The 20,973-nt window shown below is 46.7% G+C and overlaps 1 protein-coding gene and 1 long non-coding RNA gene across 19 annotated transcripts in view; one reads left to right on the top strand and one right to left on the bottom strand.

Moving 5' to 3' along the window:
• The window catches only part of PDE8A (phosphodiesterase 8A), a 143,630-nt gene that overhangs the window by 115,779 nt on the left and 6,878 nt on the right, over positions 1 to 20,973 (top strand). For 6 of the 7 annotated variants that reach the window (XM_025271685.3, XM_025271683.3, XM_025271684.3 and 3 more), the window contains 11 exons: positions 651 to 702; positions 795 to 837; positions 4,158 to 4,235; positions 7,690 to 7,760; positions 7,961 to 8,125; positions 8,927 to 8,975; positions 9,434 to 9,569; positions 11,092 to 11,290; positions 13,139 to 13,356; positions 15,000 to 15,132; positions 17,407 to 17,574. In XM_025271685.3, coding sequence (XP_025127470.1) covers positions 651 to 702; positions 795 to 837; positions 4,158 to 4,235; positions 7,690 to 7,760; positions 7,961 to 8,125; positions 8,927 to 8,975; positions 9,434 to 9,569; positions 11,092 to 11,290; positions 13,139 to 13,356; positions 15,000 to 15,132; positions 17,407 to 17,574 — 1,312 coding nt within the window. Of the gene's footprint in view, positions 1 to 650; positions 703 to 794; positions 838 to 4,157; positions 4,236 to 7,689; positions 7,761 to 7,960; positions 8,126 to 8,926; positions 8,976 to 9,433; positions 9,570 to 11,091; positions 11,291 to 13,138; positions 13,357 to 14,999; positions 15,133 to 15,594; positions 17,575 to 20,973 lie in introns of those variants that run through there. The other variant, XM_044933074.2, reaches the window with a different exon arrangement.
• Positions 13,380 to 20,973, bottom strand: part of LOC123330842 — a 44,765-nt gene continuing 37,171 nt past the window's right edge. For 6 of the 12 annotated variants that reach the window (XR_006547048.2, XR_006547051.2, XR_006547042.2 and 3 more), the window contains 4 exons: positions 17,439 to 17,598; positions 16,482 to 16,772; positions 16,120 to 16,320; positions 13,380 to 13,707 (listed from right to left, as the gene is read on the bottom strand). This is a non-coding gene — a long non-coding RNA (uncharacterized LOC123330842). The remainder of the gene's footprint in view (positions 13,708 to 16,119; positions 16,321 to 16,481; positions 16,773 to 17,438; positions 17,599 to 20,973) is intronic. The other 6 variants (XR_006547043.2, XR_006547053.2, XR_006547041.2 and 3 more) reach the window with 1 other exon arrangement.

Below are 20,973 nucleotides of genomic sequence, written 5' to 3'. Positions count from 1 at the left end.
GTTGGTCAGCAGGCCTGGTTCCAGCTGGCGACTGCCTCAGGGAAATGGCTCTGTGTGGGCTGTCTGTTCTGAGTCTGCCTTTTTATGTCCTTCCCTCATTGGGTGGGGGCTAACTGTGTAGGGATTGGATTATTAAGGGGAAAAGCTGAAAAATGGAAAGAACAGTAAATAAGTGAGGAGAGTCAGCAACTCGCAAGAGAACCTCAGCTGCCTAGTTCTAGACGTGCACATTCGGCCCCAGAGGGGCCTGTGACTGTTTCCATGAGTGCTGTGAGCAGACGCTGCTGAAACTCGAAGACGAGCATCAGAGTAAAGGCTTGTAAACATGAAAACATGTGACAGAACTAAAGGCTTTTGGTTGGCTAACGTGGAGTACATTTTTGAAACCTGGGTATTTTTTTATTGTATGTTGTGATGACTTGGAAGGATTTTGTTATTTTCACTGAAGAGTCAACCTCTCTTCTCCAGAGACACCAGGGAATGCATGTGAACTCTTGTTTGTTTATTGGCAGCCTTGAACACAAGCAATAGAATTGCTCCCTCCAAGCCTTGTGTGTGTTGTGAAAGAGAGATGCTTTTAGAAAAACTAGCTAGCTCTCCACCAGAATTGAGGGCCAGGAGGAATATAATGCATTGTTTTCTACTTGCAGAAAAATTAGACACTATGTGTCCATTATCAGAGTGTGCAATGGCAACAATAAGGTATGTATGGGGGAGCCCTGGGGGCCCAGCAAGATTTCCCTTACTGCGTCACCAGGCACTCAGAACTAATGGCTTCTGATATTCATTTCTAGGCGGAGACGATAGCTGAATGTGTTCAGACGGACAGTTACGCAGGTACGGTGCCCTGTATTCATCCTTAGGGTTCACTGAGCTTTGGAAAAACTGAAAACAGGCCCTACCTCCGATGAGCTCACCTGGTGCGTAGGTGGGACTGTGTTTTCCTAGCGCTGTAGCAGCATCTCTTTCCCCGACTCCCGGGTCCTGAGCACAGGTGGGCATTCTGACAGGTGTCCCGGGCAGGTCTCACCTCCAGTGCGTGCACGTCCGTGAAGCTGTGTTGAGCGGAGTGTGGTCTGTCAGCCTGATGCTTGAAGAGGCAGTGGTGTTGGTGTTGGACCACATGTCTTCAGCAGGGACACCCATCAGACCTGCCTCACCTCAGGGCTGTCTCCGGAGGACTTAAGTGCGGGAGACACCTTACAGACCAGGTTCCCTTTCTACAGACAAGGAGATGAAAAGCCCCATGGTTTGCTCCCAGACATCTAGCTAGGAAGCAGTCAGCTGGCACTCAAGCCCAGATGGCCAGTTCTAGGAGTCTGAGGCATGTGCTGGGACAGTTCCCCGGGGCACCCCGGGAGTGATCAGGCTTCAACCTGAAAAGAAGAGGGCCATGTGGACAGGGGCACACAGCACGTGGTCGAGAATGACCGTTACTGGGGAGGAGGGCAGGGGAGCGAGGCAGGTTCCAGACAGGGAGAGGTGGACTGGAGGGAGGAGACGGGTGCAGAGGAAAAGTGATCTAGACGTAAGAGGGAGAGTGCAGAGTGTGTTCTAGAAAGAGCAGGGCGACGTTCCGACCGGTACAAGAGGCCAGTATGGGAAGGAGATGGGATCGTGGAGGTTCCTTCTGTGTTGGGGGGAAATTAGGATCTCCATCTGGAGGCAGCAGCCTCAGTCGTCTTCACATCCCCGATGCCTGCTGTAGAGCCTGACCTGCCCCAGGCGCTCAGCCAATGTTTGCTGAGTGGCAGAAAGGGAGAAGAAGGGAACTGCAGGAGGTCACAGCGCAGCTTCTAGCCTGCTGTTTGGACATGGATCTCCTCTGAGCTCAGAGCAAGGAGACACCACAGTCTGAGTGGTTGAGAGTAGGTGTGGCTGGACGGGGTAATGAGCATTTGGGTGGGCACCGTGTCCCTGGTTGGAGGTGGAGGAGCGGAGTCAAGGCTCTTTCTGAGATAGGAGAGCTGTGCCCATGCAGCTCACATGTGGTCAAGACTGTGAGAGATCAACAGCTGGCTGCAGCCAGCACACTTCTCCTGTCCTTGACTGCCAGGGAGTTCCTCTTTACCTCCAAGGTGCTGAGAGTGTTGAGCAGGCGAGCCATGGACTCGGAGTGGTTTGTTAGTGGTGCTCTGGTTTGTGTGTGTGCGTATGTGTGGAGAAGCAGACACGTGTCTGTTGAGCATCTGCAGCGTGCTGGCAGTGCTGGTCACCCAGGAAGGGGCGGGGAACGTCACTTCTGCCCTCACCTCGTTCACAATTAGTGAGCTGCTGAGTAAAGCCGGTGGTTCCTGGAGGGCTGGGGTCGGGGTGGGGCTGAGGCATTAGGGGTAGGCTCCCCAGAGGGGAGGATACCTGAACCACATCTGACCTGCATCTCCAAGAGGACGGAGTATTAACCAGGCGGAGAAGGCAGAGAGGGAGGAGAAGGCAGCCGGGGAGGGGCGCCCTCCTAAGTGGGGGTGAGCAGTTTGTGCCACGGCAGAGAGGTCTGGGAGGTGGCCTAGCACATCCTAGGTAACTCACGGTAGCTGGAGAGACGAGGTTCAGACACAAGGGACCCTGGGTCCACACTGGGGAATTTACATCTGACCCTAAAAACAGTGAAGCACCATTAAAATGTTCTAATCAGAAGAGTGAGCACTGTCTGGAGAGAATGGGTCGGAGAGGGCAAGGTTGGGCCTGGTAGGACCGGTGAGGCAGGCTGTCCCTGTAATCCAGAGGACAATGACAGGTGTCCGAGCCTGGACAGGGAAGGAGCGGGGAGAGATGTTTAGGAGGTAGAATCTAGATAGTTATCACACCTGCGCACTTGAGGGAGCGCGGCAGGGAGGCGTCACGGACGACTGGCCTCCAGCTGAGTGGACAGGTAGATGCTGCCCAGCGACTGGGATGAGGAGCGGCCTGGAGAAGACGGCCAGCTCTTCTGAAGCTCTGAGGGCCATCCCCATGGAAGTGACGAGTGACCGGGGAGGATGGAAGTCTGGGGCTCAGGAGGAAGGCCCGGAATACAATAGCAGCACGGGACTGAGTAAAGGCCGTAGGGAAGAATGAGGAGACTGTGCTGTCTGAGAAGAGAAGGGGGTGCAGAGGATGAGCCTATGGGAACAGCAGGGTGCTGAGGAACAGGAGACTTGGTGATGGAGACCAGGAAGGAACAGCAAGAGGCGCAGAGAAAGCCAGGGTGGACGTGTGCGGACCAGAGTTTCCAGAAAGCGAGCTCAGTCTAGCACCGACTGGTGTCTAGTACACAAGTCAGACAAGTCAGGTTACGACTGACTCGAGTCCTTCAGAGGTAGCAACAGGGAGGTCATCGGCGATCTTGGCAAGGTCATTACCAGTGCCCACATAGAGGAGAACGTACCAGCAAGCAAGTGGAGAAGGTTCTGGATGGTGGAGAGGAGTACCAAGGGCCAGATCCTGTATGCGAGGAAGAGTCCAGGGAGGAAGCCAGGAGAAGGCAGAGACGAGCTCATCTCACGGGGCTCCCAATGTCCTCATCTGTGAAATGAGGACAGGCTGGAGAGGCCTGGCACCACGGGTGACACCCAGGAGGGTGCAGGAAGGAAGGTTACCTTGGCCTTGTCATTGATTGGCATGGGGTTGCGGGGAGAGAGGAGTCGGACCCCTCCTGTTTGGGCTGGAGGGTCAGTGGTGCCATCCACAGGAAGTGGGCGCAGAGAAGTAGACCCCAGACCAGCGCTCCCTGTCCTGCCTCCAGAAGAGAGGCACAGTCTCCCCCGGGACATTTTAGGGCTTGTATTGTAGAAAAAACACAGAAAAGATTTTTTCACTTTGGGACAAGGGTGGATGGGGATCAAAATTTTCCCAGCACTTGTTCAACTATGTAGAAGTAGGTGAAATTCTCCTGAGTTCATTTCTGACAGTTTTTGTGGCCTGAGACTCTAATTACACTGTAATCTAGAAACTGAAAAGCCCTCGTTTATGGTGAGTGGAAAATTTTTTGAGAAAGTTGGTCTCCCTTAAACCCAGTTGTTCAGAGAGTTCATCTTGGTGTACTGGGTTGATTTTTGCAGCATCCTAAATGGCATTCTAAATCTTAAATTTTGTCTTTTAAAGCTTTCATATTGGTAATTTTACTAATATGTTGTTAAAATCTCTTCATGGAGGTAATTTATCATTTATTTCCACAGATAATCAGTCAGGCAAACATAAAGACAGGAGAAAAAGCTCCCTCGATGTCAAAACTGTTGCCTCGAGAACAAATGAAGGTAGGTGACAAAGACGAGGAGAAAAACGTGCTCCTCTGAGTGGTGGGCACGTGGAAACATGAGGCTCCCTTCCTCATCTTGTCTGGGTCACTGCCCCCACCCTCAAGCTCAGCAGGCAGGGGGCCCCTATAGAAGTCTACGTGTGTTTCTCCCTCGCCCCTGACTCCTTTGCCGGTAGGTTCCTCTGACCCTTATGATGGAGTCAGGGAATAAAGAATAGATGCCCCCCTCTGCTGCAGGGGCAGGGGGCAGAGGTGGTACAGGGAAGTGTGTGGGTGCAGGCCTCAGCTTGACCTTGGTTCAGGTCCCAGCTTCATCTACTTTCTGTGCAGCCTTGAGGGTGGACTTGAGTGCTTCCATTTCCACGTCATCAGATGGGGATAATTCTGCGGTCCACAGGGGACAACATAAGGATTAACTGAGTGTGTGTGGTGCCTGGCAGGGGTCATGGCAGCTTCTGGCACCATCTTCACCATGGTCCTCCCTCTCACGGCCCTTGAGCAGAGCAGAGGTCACTCGGATGCCCCATACCATCTTCGCTGCCACACTGTGACTCCTCTTCATCCTTTGCATTACTTTGTCCCTTTCTCTGTTTTGAAGAGTTAAACATTTTTATTTTAATGTTTTTGGGTTTTAACCTTTGTTCTTTTTGACTGACTTGAAATTGACATATAATTCATATTAAGTGTTGAGTTCAGTAAGTTTTGACAGTACTGTACCGTTGACCTGTATAGACTGTTACCACCCACGCCAAAATAGATACAGAAAATACACACCTGCAGGCCTGCACTCGGGCACAGGTCCCACCACACAGAGGCATCCACTCATTTCTTGCACATGAGTTAATCTGGCCTCTTCTTGTGCCTCACAGAAATGGAGTTGTACAGCATGCACATAGCATGGCTCCTTTCACTCGTCTTCGCATCTGGAGGTTCATCCACGTTGCTGGGGGTGGTTAGCAGTTGGTTCTTTCCTATTGCTTGATAGTACTTCATTGTTTGTATGTGCCATGATTTGTTATCCATTCTCTCAGGAATGGTCGTTTTGTGTTCACCTTTCCATTTGAGGACTGTTAAGGGTAAGGCTGCTGTGCATGCTTCTATGTAGGTCTTTCTTTGTGGACATGTGGATCCATCGCCTAGGACTGGCACCTTGGGGCCTCTGGGCACCTGTGCACAGTTCTCCCGGCAGGGGCTGTGCCTCATGCCATCCCTCATCTTCGAGCGTTCCAATTGCTCCTCATTCTCTCACACTGGGTTACACTAGGCTCTAAACTATAGTTACTCTACCAGATGTGATTTTAATTTTAATTTTCCATATGACACCCCTTTCATATGCCTACTGGCCATTTGGATATCCTCTTCTGTGAAGTGACATTCATAAATTTTGCCCACTTTTTTCATTGGGTTATCTCTTGCTTGTTGGTTGTAGGAATTCTTTTCATATTCTAGATGTGGATATAAGTATTCCAGACACACTGTTCTTAGTTTGTGGATTGCATTTTCACTCTTAATAGCCTTTTAATGAACAGAGGTTCTTAATGAATCTTAAAGTTCATTTAATCAGTGTTTTCTATTACACCTAGTGCTTTTTTGTGTCCTGTTTAAGAACTCTTTCTGTATCCCAAGGTCATGAAGACTTCTCCCACATTGTCTTCTATAAGCCTTATTGTTTTATCTTTCACTTTGGCTCTATGATTCATTCCAAATCAATTTTTATATTGAGTGAGGGTCGGGATCAAGGATGAATTTTCTCCCTACAGGGAAACCCAAACCGGGCCATCACCATATGGAAAAATCTTTTGCTATAGTATCATTCTTGTAAACCAGTTGACTATAAATATATGGTCTGTTCTGGACTCATGTATTCTGTTTCATTGTTCTGTTAGTTCTTGCTTGCACCAATACCATGATCAGTTACTACAGTTATATGGTGAGTCTTGATAGCTAGTAAAGTTCTTCAAGATTATCCTGATTATTCTAGGTTCTTTGCATTTCCATATAGCATTTAGAATCAGCTACTTAGTACACACACACACACACACACACACACAACCTCCTGGGATTTTATTTGGGAGTGTCTTAAATCTATAGATCAAGTTGGAGAAACTTGAAATCTTGCTAATACTGAGTCTTTCAAAACATGAATATGCTCTTTGTCTTTATTTAGGTTGTCTTTTTTCTCAGCAGTGTTTCGCATTTTCAGTGTAGAAGTCCTACACTTAGATATCCATTCGATTTATTCCTGAATACTGATTTTTTTGATGCTGTCATAATGCTTTTTTAGTTTCCAGTTGTTTGTTGCTAATATGTAGAAATATAATTGACTTTTGTGTATTGACCTTCCACCCAGTAACCTTGATAAACTTAGTGATTGTAAGTGTAGCATTTGAAGAGTCTTTCAGATTTTCTGCAAACATAGTCACAACAATCTTTATTCTTTTTCACCTTATTGTATTCACTGTATTGTTTGGTTTTTATAAGTATATGTCACCTTCACTATATTTTTTAATGAGAATAAGTCCTGTTATGACATAGTGATAGAATAGTGGTTTCTATTTTTGGTTTAATGACCTTGTTGGGTAAAATGGAAAGACAGCGTCCATGTGCCGGTCACCAACATTAGATTTAGGGAGTTTTTGTTGGTCTCTGCAGTTTGAAGCATGTGAGAGCCCCTGAGTAGGTTAGTCCTGGTGGTTTCTCCTCAGGCCCTTGTTTGGTAAAATAAGGCCGACATCTCAGAGGGGTAGAGCAGTGTGTGGTCCTCTCTGGCCCTTGGTAAACAGCATGTGGCTGGACAGTGGGGCTTTCAGGGAGAGACAGAACACCACATGAGTGTCTTTTCCTGCCCGTTCACTGCCCGGGCTTCTCCCCACCCCAGAGGAACTGGGTCTTGACAGGAGCAACAAAAAATTAACAAACATTAGAGCAATAATACCTGCCACCTACCTCAGCTAATCTAGACGGATTAGGTAACTGTCTCAAGCAGAAAGTGAAAAGCACCAAAGGATGCCTTGAAAAACTGAACCAGAAATACAGATTTCAGTTAATTGAGTTGTATGTATTGTTCCCGCCATCTATGAAACAAAGGGCCTGTGTGGCATTGTCTTTCAGAACGTTTCTCTCCTGGGTAGCGCAAGCTGAATTATAAAACGTTATTGTTACAGACACAGAGAGGCTAATGTGTGGCCTCGACTTGCTAGATTGCTTCCTCTGTTCTCTCGATGGCCTGTGACCTCAGAGGTTCAGTCTAGGGGGTCACATGCCTCCCAGTGCCTTGAACCGAAGGAGGCAGAGTTGGTCTGCCAGAATCCTGGGCTTGGTAGGATGGGGAGGGAGCTGAGCCACCTGGTAGCTCTGGTCCTGCCCCTTCACTCGGGCCTGGAGGAGGAGGGTGGGAGGCAGTGAGTGAGGCCACGCTCACCCTGATCCCTGCACCACCTGTCTCTCCACAGTTTCCAGCCAGAGACGACACTCTTCCATGGCCCGGATCCATTCCATGACGATCGAGGCGCCCATCACCAAGGTGACGCAGTGACCCGCAGCCGTGATGAGGCTCTCCTAGGTGTATGGAGCTGCTGCCTCCGCGGACGGAGGAGGGCGGCAGGAGCACTTTGGCTTTCTTAAGCTAACAATGAGCCCTGCTGCCAGCCTGACTCTTTGGGTTGCTCTCACATTGCCTTTAAGGTGATGAGAGTCAGGACTTTTCTTTCCGTATTATTATAGGTCATCAATATCATCAATGCTGCCCAGGAAAGCAGTCCCATGCCTGTGACAGAAGCTTTAGACCGTGTGTTGGAAATTCTAAGAACCACTGAATTATATTCACCACAGTTCGGTGCTAAGGACGATGATCCTCATGCCAACGACCTCGTCGGGGGCCTGGTGTCTGTGAGTGTACCGACAGGCTGTGGCTCCATCCCGCTGCTCTCGCTTGTTTTCTCAGAGGTTACTTGTTGACATGCTGTCCTACACAGTGCTCTTTGTGTGTGGGGTCAGCCAAGGCCTAGATCATCCATTGCCCAGGCTCAGCTGCCCTCCTGCTGAGCCGTCACCCACCTGCTGCCTATCCAGGGGGTGGTGGGTACGGGGGACCTCAGCTTGGAACAGAAGGAGGAGAGTGTTCAGGACAGCCAGCTTGTCCGCTGCGTTGGGTCTCCATTTTTACTTAAGGGCTCTACAAGTAGTTGATTTAAATAAAACTTAAAGATTTTGAAGACTGGGGCAGAAAAAAATACGAAGTGTTTCATACCGTATTACAGAACAGGACGACTGGCTCCCTCCAGAGCATCCTGTACAGACTAGGTGACGTCTTGGGAGGAGGCTGGGGGATCATTTTGTTAGCTGGAGGCTTTGGACCAGGAGCTCTAGGTGCCGCCTCCAGCTGTCTAGTATAGAGGCCTCCAGCTCTGTGGAAAACAGACCATTCCATTACCATCTGTCACCTTCTGTCTTGGTGACAAAGTTCAGAAATAAAAATTCACCTCCCTGCCTAATTGGTGCTTGCTAAAGCCACTAGATTTCATACCAGTAAGGCAGTCATCAGACGGGTGATCACAGGGGAGCTTCGGTGTGTGCGTGTGGATGGAGACAGCCGCCCGCAGCTGTCCTCTGTGACTGGCTGTCCTGGGTTTTCAAGGAGTAAGGAATACTTGTGATTTCCCTGTTTTTTATTTACTTGATTTTTATCAGGATGGTTTGCGAAGATTATCCGGAAATGAGTATGTTCTAACAACAAAAAGTAAGTTTTTCCTTTTTAATTTATTGGATTGCTATTAGTATTTTAGCTAATACTATTGGGGTTTCCCTGGTGCCTCAGACAATAAATAATCTGGTTGCAATGCAGGAGACTTGGGTTCGATCCCTGGGTTGGGAAGATCCCCTGGAGAAGGGAAAGGTTACCCACTCCAGTGTTCTTGCCTAGAGAATCCATGGACAGAGGAGCCTGGCAGGCTATAGTCCATGGGGTTGCAGAGTCAGACACGACTGAGCAACTAATACTTTCATTAGTATTATCGCCACACTTAAGTGATGAAGATAAAGTTTCAGATAAAAATTTTGAGATTTTTTTTTTATCAGAAGTTTTTGGTTTATCATAAACCCTAAGAAACAAAGCATCCGCCCCCAAAGCTCTGCTGCTCCCCCTGAGGGACAGCAAACACCGTCAAGCCTGTTGATCCCGTTCTGTTCACCCTGCAGACCTTCAGCAGGCTCCCAGCAGCAGCATCGTCCCCATCTCCCTTCACGACGTTCCATCACAGATAACTCGGGCCATGGAAAAGGAGGAGTACTGGGACTTCAATATTTTTGAACTGGAGGCTGCCACTCATAAAAGGTGAGCCCACGGAAGCTCAGCAGACAGGGAGTTTGATTCCAAGGGCCAGTGTGGAGAAAACCTCTCCGGGAGTGTAGGCTCTGCTCAGAGCCGGTCCCCGGTCAGGGAGGAGGCCCCAGGGAAAGAGCAGCAGATGCCTTGAGTCTCCAGGGCCTCAGCGTCAGCAAGGGATCAGGGAGAAGCCAAGGGGAATTCGCCTGGCCATGACTGCCACAGAGAGAGAAAGTGACTTACTTGGAGTCTCCAAGTAGCAGAGGTTTTCTTTTTGTAAGATACGGTTATTAATTTCTCCTGTAGGTATTAAGTAGTGTTATGTTGACACTGCAGCAAAGAGTCTCACTTCAGAGTTCAGAACCATTGGCAGTCCAGTGGTTAAGACTCTACACTTCCAATGCAGGGATCTCAGGTTTGATCTCTGGTCAGGGAACTAAGATCCCACATGCCATTCAGCACAACCAAAAAAATAATACATGGATGTACATGCTGATAAGAGCTGCCCCCAGATCTTGGTTGCTGTGTTGGTGACAGGCATGGGGACACCCCACACTCCAGCATCCTGACCTGAGTGTGGTCCCCTAGAGCAGGGAAGGGTTGGGTTTCCCCTCCCATTTTACACCTCACTGGAGAACACTCAGCCAGAGGAGTGTGGTTGGCTTGGCACACGGGAAGGGCATTCAGACCTGATGCCAGCCAGCGCTGCCCTTCAGGAGGGTGAGGCATCAACCCCAGCAGACAGGCAGAGAGGGGCCGTTACAGGAGACTCGTCAGGTCTCATCCCATGTGGGTGGTGGTCCCCATGATAGCCCCTGCCCTTTGCTCACACTCAGAGCAAGTCAAGTTTCTAAGACATTCTGCATCTGTGTGCCCCACAGGGCCAGTGACAGCGGCAAACAAAGCTGTGGGCACTGGTTTACATCCTAATGTGAGCTGGGACAGGGCAAGTCTGCCCAAGTTCTGGGAGCCCAACCAGTTTGGCCACTGCCTCAACAGAGTCAAAAGTAAAGGCCAGAGGCTGGATGACGGTGACTCTCAAGGACAGGCCTCATTTGGCACCAGCTGGTCACCTGTCTGGGGAAACCCCCACCTCCAGAGTGTTGAGACCATCACATGATGTGTGCCAGCGTCTGGCTCGTGTGCTGCTGTGGAGAACTGGTATCTTCTTCCAGCAAGACGTCTGGCCAGTGACACACGTCCAGCAAGGCCACAGGGGAGGACGCGGTTAGCCTGGCAGCACATTGACCTGGAGACCCTCTTGGTGCCGGGAGGACTCTGCAGCAGTTAGGGCAGTAGGAGCACCAGGCAGGTGCCCCCAGAATTGCAGCTGGGCTCTGCCCAGGGCTGGTGCTGGCCACCAGGAGAGAGGGCGACAGGGTGCCCCCTGCAGGCCACCCTCACAGGCTCCACTTTCTGTCCCACTTACTCCCGGAAGTCTGGCTCAGGTTTGCCTGTTGGATCTGAACAGATCAGACACTCTACCTGTTTCTCTACTTTGATTTAATGCTGTGTATGTTTTTCTCTATAGGCCTTTGATTTACCTTGGTCTCAAAGTGTTCGCTCGCTTCGGAGTCTGTGAATTCTTAAAATGCCCCGAGGCAACGCTGAGATCCTGGTTACAGGTGATCGAAGCCAATTATCACGCTTCCAACCCCTACCACAACTCCACACACTCTGCTGATGTGCTGCATGCCACTGCCTACTTTCTCTGCAAAGAGAGGATCAAGGTGAGCTGTGTTGGTGCCCTGTGCTTCACAGCAGGGGTGAGGGTGCAGGGTATAGGGTGCAGTCTGGCCCTGGAAGGGTGCGGCCTCCTGAGGAGCAGGACCACACCCTGGCTCTGGGGAGTGGATAACTAATTCCAAATGTGGCCCTGGGCATTCCACCTTCGAATAGGAGCCACTTTAGCTCCAGCTTTGAGGGCTCAGGAGCAAAGGGAATGTGAGTGTATCACAGTAAGAGTGTCAGAGAAGAAAGTGCCATCCAAGGCACTCTGCTCACTGCCCACTTCCAAACCAAGCTTCCTAAGAAAGCTTTTCACATTGTAAATTGTTTCATTAGGGAAATGTTCGAAGCAGCAACTAGACCTGCACTGCTTTGCCAGAGTATTTGTGTTATTAGTATTTCCGTCAGCATCCGCCATAAACTGGCACAGAAGACCAGGGAGCGCTGGTGCGCGGCCGTTTCACTGTCAGAAGCACCTGAAAGCGGAAGAATCAGTGAGAATCGGGGCCTCGTGAGGAGTGAGACAGGTCAGCCTCCCGGCACGAGTGCAGGGCAGGCAAGTCCAGCCTCCCTCTAGCTGTGTTCTTTGGTGGTTTTTTGTTGTTGTTTTACTAAAGGTCATGACTAAGACCGTAGGTAGAACAAGAGTCCAGGGAGAGGTCTGTTCTCATAAAGTATGAACACAGAGGGCAGAAGAGAGACATCTGTGTCGGTGTGGTTCAGCATAAAGGGAACCTAATTTTTGCTGTAATTTAATGCTTTTGAGACTCCTTGATAGATAACATACAAATACACATTCAGAAAGCTATTAATAACTTAATTTTTAACATAATTTATTGATGTAATTCACATCATAAAATGCACCCATTTAAAGTTAAAACTCCCTGGGGACTTCCCTGGTGGTCCAGTGGTTGAACTCCATGCTTCCAATGCAGTTGCTGCAGGTCCAATCCCTGGTTGGGAAACTAAGATCCCACATGCCATGCAGCATGGCCAATAAAACCTTTTTTTTAAGTTAAAACTATTGAATTTCAATTTAAATAAATTTACAAGCCTGGTTAATTAGATATACACCTTTTCTTCAGGTGTTCGTAGGATATTTCCAAAAATGATCTTGATACTAAGACACAGTTTTGATATACTTCAAAAAACTTTAAAAATGTCAGCCACTACAAATGAGAAAATATTTCGAACAAATTGGGGTTAAACAAAGAAATAAAACCAAAAATAACAGAAAACAACAAAATGAGAAACCTATGTATCAAAACCTATAGAATGAGAAGAGCAATGTGATCATCTGGGATTGTTCTTTGAAACAACCAAGAGAATTCACTGCAAGTCAGACTAATCAAAAATACAGAAAACAGGAATATACACATTAGAAATGGAGACTACTAGAAGAAAGTACCATGCACTTCTGTACTTAAAGTTTTAAATGAAAACTTTTGGCCATGCTGCATGGCATGTGGGATCTTACTTTCCCAATTGATAATTTTAAATCAAAGTAATGTTCCAAGTAGAAAGTCAATACCTCAGACTAAGGACCTTTTTATGTGATGGGTCTAAAGGCAGACTGGCTGAGGAGGTGACTCCTGTCTGGTGAGGACACCCTGTGTCTTGGTAAATCCCTAACTTGTGTGAGACTGAGAATCAGATAATGTTTCCTCTGAAACATGCAAAGATGAAAACTATTTCTGAGTAGAGTTAGGAAAACTGGATTTTCTCAACACTATGCTTTTCTCAGAAGTTTGAAATATTCTTACCTTAAAGTCAGAAGGGCAGAAACTACACAGAAGGCTACCTTGCTTTCAGTGCCATGCCCCAATTTTTAAAAGAACTCTTGTTTTCAGCAAACTTTAGACCCACTTGATGAGGTTGCTGCCCTCATCGCAGCCACTATCCACGATGTGGACCACCCCGGGAGGACCAACTCCTTCCTCTGCAATGCCGGGAGCGAGCTGGCCATTCTCTACAACGACATGGCTGTGCTGGAGCACCACCATGCAGCCTTGGCCTTCCAGCTGACCACCGGCGATGACAAATGCAACATCTTTAAAAACATGGAGCGGTAAGAACAGTGAGCTGGAAAGTATGTTTCCTTTTGCTCTCTAAAAAACAATTTGTTGAGATATAATTAGGTACTATACAGTTCACCCGTTTAAAGCGTGTGGGGTTTTTGGTATATTCCAAGTTGTGCAGTCTTCCGTATAGTCAACATTTCCATCACCCCCAAAGGAACCTCGAACTCACGAGCAGTCACTCTCCTGTCCCCCGGTAGGCAGTCGCAGATCTACCTTCCGCCTCCGTAGCTTTGTGAGTTCTGGGCATTTCAGACGATTGGAAGCACCCCAGGAAGTGGTCTTCTGGGTCTGGCTTCTTTCACAAGCATGATGTTTTCAAGGTTCAGTCCCGTTGTGTCCTGAACATTTCAAGACAACAGTGTAAGGCTAACACCTTGACAGATTCAGAAGCTGTCATCTTACATCTCTGCCAGGCAGATTCCCAACATACTCTGCCCAGCAAACTTCTCATGTCTGATTGGTGACGCTGTGAGATTAGTGTCTTCTCTTCTTGATGGTGCCCTCACTGTCTAGGGTGGGGCTGTTAGAAATGATCTGTCATGAGGAATACTTACTAATTGGGATTTTAAGGAAAGTTATTAAACCTAAGGGATAAAAAAAAAAACACCTTTTTTTCTGTGTTTTAGAATTTCATATGTGGACTTAAAGTTGGTTTTTCCATAGTTGCTTACATATACATCAGTTATTGCTGGAAAAATGCACAAGACCCTGACAGCTATGCCTGTCTCCAGGGAAAAGAACAGCATAGCTGCATAGAGAGTTCAGTTTATACTCTTTGTACCTTTTATGTTTTTAATTAAATGGTTTCCATCCTCAAAAAATAAATTTTTAAAATAAATATAAAGGGCTAGAGGAAGAGGCATCAGGTACGCACCATTGATTCTCTCAGCTTTCAGATGGTTCACCCTCTGTTTCTGGGCTCTAAGATTGTTGGGTCTCAAGGTTCCTCTGTGTGGGATACGTTCTTAATAACCCCAGCTGGCTATGTTCTAGCTTTTCTTTAATCTTAAGAACTATATGCCTTTTGCTTATGAGAACACTATGAACACTGTATCTATAGTCTTACGCATGTGCTGTGCTTAGTCACTCTGTCATGTCCGACTTTTTGCAGTCCCATGGACTGTAGCCCGCCAGGCTTCTCTGTCCATGGGGATTCTCCAGGCAAGAATACTGGAGTGAGTTGTGATGTGCTTCCCCAGGGGATCTTGGGATAGAACCCAGGTCTCCCGCATTGCAGGCAGATTCTTTACCGTCTGAGTCACCAGGGAATCCCAAGAATATTGGAGTGGGTAGCCTATCCCTTTTCCAGGGGATCTTCCCAACCCAGGAATAGAACTGGGGTCTCCTGTATTGCAGGCAGATTCTTTACCAGCTGAGCTACCAGGGAACCCCATAGTTTTGCCCAAAGATTCTCATTTTAACTTCTGTTCAGGTTCTCCTTACTAATAGCAGTCTAGGCAGCAACCTTTAACCTTCACATTCTTTAAAGCATGGCCTGCCACTGCTGCCCCAGTTCATTAGAATTTCAGCCGCAGTGGACACAGGTCCTAGATCACAGCTGGTTTCCAGGAGCACCTGTCTTGTCTGGATCAGTAATCAGCAGCAGCCTCTCCTTTTTTGTCTGAAACAGGAACGACTACCAGACGCTGCGCCAGGGTATCATCGACATGGTCTTAGCCACAGAAATGACAAAGCACTTTGAGCACGTCAACAAATTTGTCAACATCATCAACAAGCCCTTGGTAGCATTAGAAGAAGAGGAGGTAAGTGAGCTGACTGCAAATGGAGTCTGTGTTTAGGGCTCTTCCTCCTGTGTGTTGTGGGGAAACCTGGGCTTAAGAGATCACGAGTATTATCATCCCTGCACTGGGCTCACTGCATATAAATAATTTTTTAACCAATGGAAATTAAAGTACAAAGACCTGGCAAGACATACAAGAAAAAGCATGACAATTCTGAAGGGGCTTGACGATAGAGAGGTGGGCCATTCCCGCGCCCTGCCCCGTCCTCCGCCTCTGAGCACTTTGGGGCCAGTTGGAGACCACGAGGTCTCTCGCCAGCCACTGCCCGTTGTGCAGCCGACCTGTCCTCTGCTGGTTTGTGTCACAGGAGGATGGGGGTTGGGGAGGCTCCTGGACTTGGACCACAGGGTGCTGGTGGTGTTGGATTTGAGGCATGGAGTTCAGAACTTTTTGGCGAGAGAAGAACATTAACTGCTTCCCCAGACAGGAGCCCACAGCTGAGAAAGCACGCATTCTGAGTTCTCGGCTCTTTTTCACCACTTCCTTGTCTCGAGTGGGCACAGTAGCCCTCGAGGCGCAGCGCTGAGGACACGGCACAAGGTGTGCTCTGGATAAACAGCACCCGCTACGCTAGGTCAGTGTGAGCGCAGCACACGCCTGAGGCCCACAGCTGCCTGACCACCAACTCCAGGCTCCTCCCTACTCCTGTCACCCCCTGCCAGTCTTTACCGAGCACAGAGACGACTCATCCTAAGAAGATAGCCCCTGAACTCCAGCTCTACTGCTGCAGCTCAGTTGTTTGGCCGGGGCTTCTGTCTGTCCCTGGCTTTCTAGCTTATCACCCTTCAGACTTGTCCCTGTCTCAACTGATCTGAAACCTGCTGAGAACTCTGCTGTCCTCACCCTTGCCCGTTCTCCAGTCTGTCAGAGACTTTACGCCCTTTCCAAGTCATTCTGCCATGCACAGATACCCCAGCTGACCCCACCCCACAGAAAGAAACCACGTACCTCGCAGACTTGGCTTCCTCCGTTCATTCTGGGAAGTTGCCAGACTCAGCAGAGTCTTCATTCTCCTTGACAGTCACGTTCCTCCTCTCTGCTGTCACTACTTGGATTTTTACTGAGAGACTGGAAACCAGGATCCAGTGGGTCATAGCAGGTGGAAGAAAATAGTCACCCAGCGGGCAGTACAGAACAGTAGTCACACACCTGCACAGAGAGAAGGGTCAGCACAAAGCTGGTGGGCAGTGGGAGATGAGAATCACTGAGGTCACAGTGTCTGTCACTTTTGAGGAGACCAGGCAGCCTGGGCTCAGGGTCCCCCCCACCCATCTAGTCCCCACCGAGAGGGGATGACTGTGACTGCTTACAGAAACCACGTGGCTGACTCCTCTGGAAGCTGCTTGGTGGCTCAGAATCAGAGGAGATGCTTGCTCATGTCTTTGACCCAGTACTCACTCTTCCAACCTGAATTTGTTTCAGGAGCCCCTCACCCCATGGGCTGAGGCTCCATATCCAGAAGGGCTCCCTGTGAGTCAGACACAGGCACTACTGTGGAGAGACAAGAGTCCAGACTAGAGGCAGGGCTCACGCATTTATCCTGGGCCAGCTCAGTACCTCTGGCTGAGTCTCTTCACCTCTCAGAGTCCTGGCATCCTCATCTGTAAAATATAATGGTAAATTATACTGATTTTCACGCCTACCACAAGATACCTTTGTGAGTGCAGATCACAAGACTGTGACTAAGTCCTCTGTCCACCATAAAATGTGAGGGCGGAGTTTAGGAACATCAGTGTATCTGACACGCTGTGCACACCGGTGGCGGACTCCCAGGATCACGCCTCTCCCAGGGCTGGGTGGGGAGCAGCAGAGCCCCTGGCGGACCATAGGACCGCCAGTGGCAAGGGCAGAGAAAGGTTTCACTTTCCAGTTCAGTGTTTTTTAATGAATGTAAATAATAAAAGATAGAGCCAGTCTTTTGAGTACTTAGTGAGTGATAGAACAGAAAGAAAAGGCAACTGTGAGAAACAGAGAAAGAGTCAAGATGGGGAAAGGCAGATATGCCAGCCTCCAGTGCTACGCTGTACTTCCGGGTTCTGCTGGAATCTCACTGGACCTTGGTTTTCCCCACTGCAGAGTGAGGGCCAACCTCAGAACATCCCCGGCACTACTTTGAGAGACCCTAACCGTAGATCCCAGACAGAGCCCCACCGTGGTTACGGTGGGGCCACAATAAAACAGGGCTTGGTACCTGGGGTCCCGTTTTGATTGCTTTGAATTCCACTCATGCTTTAGGAAACTGATAAAGATCAAGAAGCCATAAATACCATGCTCAGGGCTCCAGAGAACCGGACTCTGATCAAAAGGATGCTGATCAAGTGTGCTGACGTGTCCAACCCCTGCCGGCCCCTGGAGCAGTGCATCGAGTGGGCTGCACGTATCTCAGAAGAGTATTTCTCTCAGGTAAGATGCAGCTTCTGAAGTTCCCTCAAGTAAAAGAGAGAAACACCATGAGGACCATAGGAAGTAATGGACTTAAAACTAGAAGTGGAGTTCTAAATGAAATTCTATCCTTGAACATTGCTTATATTACAGGCTTACTGGGCAGTGAATTCTGTTAGTTTTCCCTTATTTGAAATGTTTTATTTTGCCTTTGCTTTCATTCTTTCAGGATATTTTCAACAGATATTTGGCGTTTTCTCCTAATAGCACTTTAAAGATATTATTACACTGTTGGCTGACCCTCCCAGTTTCTCTAGGTAGAAAAAAATTCTCGGGGAAAAAAAAATATATATATATATATAAAATGGCTAAAATTTTTCCAAATTTAGTGAAAGATAAATCTGTATGCATATAAAAAACTCAACAAATCTAACCCATGCCCAGGTATGTCATACTGAAGCAGCTACTAGCCAAAGATACAGAAACAAAATTGAAATCACTCAGAGAAATGACATATTACTTACACTAACTTCATGTCAGAAACTATGGAGGCCAGAAGACATCAGAACAACATCTTTAAAAAGTTGTTAGGAGAAAACTGTCACCCTAAAATTCTGTAACCAGTGAAAATATCCTTCAAGAATGGAGGCAAAATACACAGTGTCACACTGTGGAGAACAGTGTGGAGGTTCCTTAAACTGTCACTAGGAGTAAAACTACCATGTGACCCAGCAGTTCCACTGCTGGGCATCTACCCTGAGAAAACCGTCACTCAAAAGCTGCATGTACCCCAGTATTCACTGCAGCACTGTTTATGATAGCCAGGACATGGAAGCAACCCAGATGTCCACTGACAGATGAGTGGATAAAAGAAGCTGTTGTGTGTGCTCAGTTGCTTCAGTAATATTCCATTATATGTAAAAGGAAAGAACTCGTCAGTTCTAATGAGGTGGATAAACCTAGAGACTGGCATACAGGGTGAAGTAAGACAGAAAGAGAAAAATATCGTATATAATGCATATATGTGGAATCTAGAAGAACGGTGCTATCTGCAGGGCAGAAATAGAGATGCGGATGTAGAGAACAGACTTGTAGACACAGCGGGAAGGAGAGGGTGGGACAGATTGAGAGAGTAGCGCTGAAAATGGCGAATCACAAAACCACAATGAGATAGCACGTCACGTCTGTTAGAATGGCTGTTATCAAAAAGATAGGAAGTATTGTCAAGGATGTGGAGAAAAGAGAGCCCTTGTGCACTGTTGGTGGGAATGTGCTGCCTCCAAAAATTAAAAACAGAACTACCATGTGATCCAGTAATTCTACTTCTGGGTATTTATCCAAAGAAAACAAAAGCACTAACCACCCCAAAAGACACACGCACTCCCACATTCACTGCAGGACGACTTATAGGAGCCAAGTTGGAAGCAACCTAAGCACCCATTGACAGGTCAGTGAGTAAGCAGATGTGGGTGTGTGTGCACACATATAATGGGATATTATGTAGCCATTAAAAAGAATGAACTCTTGCCATTTGGGACAACATGGATGGACCTTAAATGGTTTATGCTAAGTGAAATAGAAAAAGACAACTATTATATCATCTAACTTATATGTGGAATCTTACAGAGAACAAATTTGTGGTTGCTAGCTGAGTGGATGCAAGATGGTTAAAGGGAGTCAAAAGGTACAAACTCCCAGTTATAAAGAAGTCATGGGGTTGTAATGTACAGCATGGGAATTGTAGTTAGCAACTTTCAAATATGCAGTACTGTATTACTAAGAGAGTAGATGTTCAAAGTTGTAATTATAGGAAAAATTCTGTAATTATATATGGTGACAGATGTTAAGTAGATTTATTATGGTAATCATCTTGCAATATATGAAAATTTTGAATCATTATGTTGTACATCTGAAACTAATATAATGCTATTTATCAAATTCCTCAGTAAAAATAAAAAGATAAAAACACTTTAAAAAATGATAAATAGCTGGGTAACTCTAAAAGTTTTTTTCCTTGGAATTTCTCTAAATACATAGGACTATTTTAAGCACAAGTTATAACACTGAATTGTAAAGGATGTAACCATAAGCTGTATGGCAACTATAGCATAAAGGATGGCAGAAAGTAAAACGGATCTACCTGAATCCAAGGTTTCTACATGTTACATTAAGTGTTACAGTATTAGCTCAGTAGACTGAGAAGTGAAGGATATATTTAGTAATCCCTAGAGCAATCAGTGTACCTTAAAAGCTAGTAGGTATTAGTATAATGGAATTCTCAAGTTTATTAAATTATACAAAGGCAACAGGAGAAAACAATAATAGAAAAAAACAGTCAAATGGTAGCTCCAACTCTAATCATCAGTACTTACTTTAGTGGACTAAACACTCCAATACAGATCATCAGGATGGATCTTGAAAAAATAATCCCAACTACATGCAGTCTACAAAAGACACTTAAAATATATATAAAGAACAGAGAGGTGTAAAGTGAACGGATGGAAAGAGATATACCATGGAAACTGTAAATATAAAGATTTGAACAGCTATATTAATCTCAGAAAAATAGACATCAAGACAAAGAATAGTACCAGAGATAGTGAGAGACTTCATAGTGATAAAAAGTCCTGTAGGAAGACATAAGTGTGTGTGTATCTAATAACAGAGCTTCAAAATAAATGAGACAAGTACAACATGGTTGGAGATTTTAATACCCCCTTTCAGCAACTGATAGAACAACCAGATTAAAATATCAGTAAAAACACATAATCCCAACAACACTGTCAACCACCTTACCTTACTTAATGTTTATAAAACCCGTATCACATGTCTACAGAATATTTATTAAGGACACTGATATGTTCACCAATATGCATCATGCTGGGTCACAGAAAAGATTCAGTAAATTTAACTGAAATCATACAGAATCTATTCTCCAGGCACAGTGGAATTAAATCAGAAATTAGTAACAATAAGGTACCTAGGTAAACACCAAATATTCAGAAACTGACATTTCTAAATAGTCTAAGGTTCAGATAAAGGAAATTAGTTATCAGAGGGACATTTATAATTAGGGAAAAGTCCTAAAGTTAACATCTTAGGTTTCAGTTTAAGAAACTAGAAAGAGACAAAGTAAACCCAAAGTAAGTAGGAAAGAAGTAACATAAGAGCAAAAAAAATGAGCAAACAGTAAAGAAACACTAGAAAAAACTGAAGGGCAAATGGTGGAGTAGAAGGACTTGAGCTCATCTCCTCATGAAAACACCGAAATCACAACTGCTGGACAACCTCATCAAAGAAGGATTGGCCCCTACCTAGAAAGATGCTCTACACCCAAAGACCAAGAACCACAAGACAGGAGGACGAGCACTTTCACGATGTAATCAAATCCCACACCTGCTCAGGTTCTCCCACAGGAGT

Source organism: Bubalus bubalis, chromosome 20, assembly GCF_019923935.1.
Source record: "Bubalus bubalis isolate 160015118507 breed Murrah chromosome 20, NDDB_SH_1, whole genome shotgun sequence".
In the NCBI taxonomy this organism is placed as follows: Eukaryota; Metazoa; Chordata; class Mammalia; order Artiodactyla; family Bovidae; genus Bubalus; species Bubalus bubalis.
This window is presented reverse-complemented; position numbering and strand designations above follow the sequence as displayed.